Genomic DNA, 6,073 nt, shown 5'->3' on the forward strand with positions numbered 1-6,073 from the left:
CTCAAGAGTGCGAGCTCTGAGCAACAGGGTTACTGGTTCAATTCCTGGCTTGAGCTGAGCTGCCGCTGAGCTGCCAACAGTTGGCAGGATGGCTCAGCTAAAAAAAAAATGAATGTGGAGTAACAAATATTTTTGGGGGCCTTAATTACCCAGAATGCATTTAAGTTACATACGCAGTTTATTAATAAGTAATGATTACCTCAAATCAAAGCAGTATTACTTTTAAATTAGGCCATAACCTATAAGTCTTGATTGTTCTCTTGGTTTTTCAATTTTTTGACATAGAAAAGAGCACTTAAGCTGCAGCAGAAGAGGCAGAAAGAAGAGCTGGAAAGGGAGCAGCAACGAGAGAAGGAATTTGAAAGAGAAAAGCAGTTAACAGCCAAACCAGCCAAAAGGACTTGAAAAGTTGAATGTGTGTGTGTGTTTCCTTCCCCCACCCCATATTCTTTAGATTTAAGATGACCTAAGTGTAGACTGAAGATAAGGTAGTGCCTTACACCATTGTGTTCTGTTTTGAAATCCTTCCCCCAGGAATGCTATCTCTGTATCTTCATTTTAGCCATTCCAGAGGCTTTTGTTTTTTTGAGTAAAAGACTTTAACGTCACTTGGTTTGGATAGTATTTATATGTAATTTTTCAACTTATGTTTGGCTTAATTTTAAAATGCATCATTTTGGCCATGAATCATTTATAAACCGGTAAATGGTCTGATTGTTTTAATAGTCTAGACTAAGTGCTTAGAAATTAGTATGAGTTTTTTAGATTCTTAAGTGTGGATGTAAAACTTTCAGTTTCTTATTTTATGAAACGATTTGCCTTTCTGGCAGTACAATGCTGGTTTCTGGCAGTTGCTTTTTCATTGCTTGGTTAAAAAGAAATGCCAACTGTTTAATCATATATGCCACTGGAAAAGAGGTGGTATAAGCAATCCTTTGTGAAGAACATGACAGAAAACTGTGTTCACAGGGAATAGTAGCATCTTAGACATTGGATTGGGTGAGCAAGATGCCAGATAGATTCCACTAACCATACACTCTGTTTTCTTCCTAGCATTGTCGTTGCTATTTAGTTCTTATGTAGCTTCTGGGTTCAAAGTAGATTATATCTGTTACTAAAGCTTGGCATATTATATACCGTAATTTGCTTATTTATAATACCTAGTAAGATTCGTCACACACTGAGATATAGTTGTCAAGTTGGTAAGATAGTGAGCCCACCTTTCCAGATGGGAGATCTAACCACTAGTTCTGTCTATCCTCTGATGCTGCGTGGCCTTACATGTGGTTATTTTTTCTGTGCTTTTAAAAAATTCTTAAAGTAGAATGGTATATTGTACCAACTTTCCATTTTATAGATAATGACAAGAATTGTGGAAAATTAGTAAGTGGCTTCTTCACAAAAGAGGAAGCATGATATCTTTAGTGTTTTCTAGACCACCCCCCTCCCCTCCCCGATATCATAAGGAGAAACTTATGTGAGGGAAATTATATAGTTTTATTGTTTAAAATTGAGAGTATATTATTCACTATTTTAATATTATTTAATATCCAACTAGCCTCCAATCTGTTACATAGAGACTATATAAATAGAACCTGTAACAGTGTTGATTAGAATGTATATCTTTTATAATCTATATTACATTTTAGGTAAGCTGGAGTTACTACCTCTGATCACATATCACGCTGATTAATGATGGAGAAGGCTTTAGATTTGAGTGCTAAGAACTAGTCTGTTTAAAGGTTTAAATAGTTTGTTTGAAAGCCTTTCTCTTCTTTAGAATGAATGAATTATGATCTCTCAATTCACTTGACTTTGACCTTGTATTTAAGAATATATTCTATTTTAAAAGGCCACGTGTTGCCCTCAAATACCAGCTAAAATTGCCTAGGGCAGGATTCATTAGCGATTGTGGGACAACATCACCTGAATTGCTGCGACTCTTTTATAACCAAACCTACAAAGGCTGTGCATTGTTTCTTAGAGTGGTTTGTGGACCAGCTGCAATGATTATTTAACAGCTGGTTCTTGGGCACTACTCTCAATCTACTGAGGTAAATATGTTTGTTTTGCCTCTTTTAAAAAAAGTTTCCCCAAGTAATTCTGATGCACCTTAAAGGTTGAGAACCACTGGTCTAGTGGTCTGGGTCAGAGGATCCCACGCTAGGCTGCATATCATTATCACCTGGGAACTTAAAAAACACAACCACCAGACATTCAGGAAGATTCTTACTCATTAGTTCTGATGTGGTGCTCATGCAGATTTTAAAGAGCTCCCCAGATAATTCTGATGTAAGGAACTACTACTGGTCCAGCTACCTAGTGATTTATATTAAAAGAAGTAAAATAGTTTAAAGGCCACCCAGTAACTCTTGGGATTAATCTTATGAAATAAGTTCTGGACTGCTTTTTTGATATAAAGTCAGTTTTAAGACTGAAATAGATAGCATGCAGGAAAGATACAAAGATTCTAGTTAATTCATTGAACTTCTGTGACCTGTATTAAAATAAATCATGTTTATTGAATAAATGGCAAGGCACATATACTTTTGAATTGTATTATTTAAGTTTTGAGGATTTTTAAAATGTTAAGAATATATATGAGCATTCACTATTTTTAGGTAAATTGTAAATAAGAAGTAGTTACTTTGGTAATTAAAATCTGAAACTTTAGCTGTATTTCAATAGCATAGAAACATATCTTACTGATGAAATCTGAACAGAACCCTTACAATTAGTTTTACTGTATTTTTGCACAAAATAATGACTTGGTACTAGGGCTGAAAACTTGCCTTTGGTTTTTTGTTTGAAAAAAAATTGCCTTTATTTTGAAACTGTCACACATGTACTGAACTAAAATGGGTTAATTTTGTATTTACTTGGTAGGAGGTATCATGTGGCTATGCAGATATGGACTGTAACAAGGATTGTGTCCTCAGTTATTGGGTGGATACAGCTTGTCTGATTTGTCTGATTTGGAGCTTGTACAATGAGGACTACTTTTCTACGCATTTAATTAAAAGCCTCTGAATTATCCAAAGTTATTGACCAAGCACTATTTTGTATATAGCACTGTATACTTCCCTTATGGACATTATTTCAAACACTCTACTCCTTTGCTTTCCTCTCCTACCACCTTCCTTCTAATATTCTTTGTAGATTGTGTCACAGAATGGCTGGTCCACTCATGAATTTTTTCAGAAAAGTAATAGAAGATGTTGTGAAAAGATTCTAGTTGACATAACCCAAATTCATAAAGTTGTTCACTATTTGAGAATTCAGATAATAGCTACACTTTTAGTGGTTTGATAGAAAGTGTTTCATCAGGATCCCTGTATATTTAGCCTAAAATAATGGAAGTTTATAACTAAAAATATTTTCGGTGAGGTTTGTTATTTTTGTAACCTGGGAGTCCTTGGACTCCTGGGAGAGGTGACCTTTGGAGGAGACATGACCTCTCATAAATTTCTCAAGAATTTTATATATTTGTGTTTCCCAGGATTGAGTCTATAGATTTCATTAGATTCTTTATATGTTTATATATAAATACCTCGAAAGCAATGACTCTTAATTATGAAAACTCCAAACTTGACTGTATACATATTTTAAAAAGTTAGTTTCTAGGTTTTCCTTTTGGATGAAGGTAGTTCCTATATTATATATTTGTTCAGATATTATTTTTGTACAGAGTAATCAGATATTGAAGATTTGTTCTGTTGCTAGCTTACTCATATGTTTTAGCTCTTTTGCATGTGTAAAGCCAGATGCCATGTAGCATTTGGGTGAGACTAGATTTATTTTCAAAGCCATTAAGAGAGTGAAGGAAGTAGCCAAGGGGACAGTTATGACTAGTTTAAAAAGCACTGAAAGCACAAATTCCAAAGAAATATAATGTGAAGGAAGGGCAGTCAACGAGAAGATAGGTAAACTTTGGGGTGGGGTGGGGGTGGTAACCAACAAAGACAAAAGGAAAGGCCAAGACTGAAGTAGAAGCGTAATGTATCGTGTGTATCCCGGATAAGGGAGGTTTAAAGGCATGTGAAGAATAATAAACGAATAAAATTCACCTGTTGTAGGATAAGGTCGCCCTCTACTGTCACTTCATTCTGGTTTAGGTCATGAGTATATTCCTACTGTGCTTCAGGCCTGAAATGCTCAAATCCGGATAAAGATGGGGCTGAAAATCACTCTGGGCACCGGGGAGTGCCGCTCACGCCTATATGAGGCTTGATTTCTATTAGAACTTTTGAAAAGACAGTCAAAAGTGTATTGAACACTTTGTGCAAGGGAATACTAAGCAACAAAAACACATAGACCTGAAGTTTTCTGGCCTCTGCTTTGATAGTAGAACTTAAAATTTGTCTAGTATAGAGAGCCTTAGTAACATAGTGGTTAGGATTGTGGACTCTAAGACTGCTCGATCCATGCTTGATTTGGGGCCTTGGACCCAAAAGGGACCCTGTGTACTTTAGTTTCCTAAACTGCAAAGTTGGGATAAATGTTTCTGGATAAGTGTTTCATAAGGTTTTGAGGTGTTATGCTACCCATACAAAAGCCCTTAACAAAATATAAGAGCTCAGGAAATATTGGATGTTGTATCACAGTATCTTGAAGTCACATCCACATGGGGTGGTGGTGCTTATTTTGCCTCTATTTACATTTTTTGATCACAGGGTTTTCACTGCTTAGGATCCTTCATTCTGTAATGTCTGCCTATTGGACACCTACTTATTCTTTGCAACTCAATTGTAATTTCTTCATGGTTTTTCAAACCACCTTCCAAAGAATTTCTTTTTTCATGTGGTCTCATAGTACCAAATAATACATTTGCCTTAGCATTTACAGTATTAGTTATGTGTTCACATGTGTCTCAAGATCAAGGGTATATCTTATTATTCCATGATGCGGTAGTAACTGGCCTATAGTTGATGTATTAATCAGGGTTTTCCAGAGAAACAGAATCAATGGGATATGTGTGTGTATACCTCAATCAATCTCATATACATATGAGAGAGAGAGAGAGAGAGAGAGAGAGAGAGAGAGAGAGAGAGAAAGGGAGAGATTGACTGATTTTAAGCAGTTGGCTTACATGGTTGTGGGGGCCGACAATTGCAAAACCTTCAGGGCAGGCTGGCAGGCTGGAGACCCAGGGAAGAGGTGATGTTGCAGTCGAGGCAGAATTTCCTCTTTCTCAGGGGACCTCAGTCTTTTCCTCTTTAAGGCTTTCAACTGATTGAGTCTACCCACATTATGGAGGGTTAGAGGATAATCTTTACTGAAAGTCTACTGATTTAAATGTTAGTCTCACCTAAAAAAATACCTTCACAGAAACATCTAGAGTGGTATTTGACCAAATATTAGGTACCATGGTCTAGCCAAGTTGCCACATAAAATTAACCATCACAGTTAAGGTCAAATTGAATCTAGTAGGAGAGGGATGCACAGATATTAAAAATAGCCATAATAAAAAACTGGATCACATAAATGCCAAATAAGGAATATTACCATAAAAAGATTAAATTCCTGCAATTCACATGTGTCTTGGGAGCTTGTAATCCTTGGATAATCCAAGACACTGCTTCCATGCCTAATTACATATTCAGTTAGACTAAAAAACTAATGATAGATAGTTCAGCGATAGTGAATGTACTGGACTGTAGAAAAATAGATGCCACATCTGCTGTTTAGATTTATACCTGCTTTCAACTAGGCACTGTTCAGTTCTCTTAAAAATACAATAACAGGAAGAGGTGGCAGTTTTAGAGCAGGCTCAGCAAGCCAGCACGTTTTAGATTTACAGCCTGATAAAGCACAGTTGGACAATGCTGCCATCTTGTGGTACTGTGCTCACCTAGTTGTACAGATTCTCGTGGTGTCTCAATCGGCTTGAAGTTTGGCCTAAGCATTTTCAACTATTACAGTTTTTTAGGTAAGTCGGGATTTTCTGTGTGTTCCGAACTTTTGTTTAAACAGTCAGATGTTTCAGAGTGATCTGTGTGGAACATTTGATAAGGTTTAAAACTACATTTTCCCGATTTCATTTCCTCGAGGGTAAACGTGCAGACAGGAGGAG

The 6,073-nt window shown here is 36.4% G+C and overlaps 1 protein-coding gene across 1 annotated transcript in view; it reads left to right on the forward strand.

Annotated features, from left to right (window-relative positions):
- BLOC1S6 (biogenesis of lysosomal organelles complex 1 subunit 6) overlaps positions 1-3,040 on the forward strand; it is an 18,853-nt gene extending 15,813 nt beyond the window's left edge. Inside the window, exon 5 of the mRNA XM_019668668.1 lies at positions 286-3,040. Within this exon, the coding sequence (XP_019524213.1) occupies positions 286-405 (120 nt within the window). The 3' untranslated portion in view covers positions 406-3,040. The remainder of the gene's footprint in view (positions 1-285) is intronic.
- The last annotated feature ends 3,033 nt before the right edge of the window (positions 3,041-6,073 follow it).

The sequence above is a fragment of the Hipposideros armiger genome, unplaced genomic scaffold (genome assembly GCF_001890085.2).
Source record: "Hipposideros armiger isolate ML-2016 unplaced genomic scaffold, ASM189008v1 scaffold_531, whole genome shotgun sequence".
In the NCBI taxonomy this organism is placed as follows: Eukaryota; Metazoa; Chordata; class Mammalia; order Chiroptera; family Hipposideridae; genus Hipposideros; species Hipposideros armiger.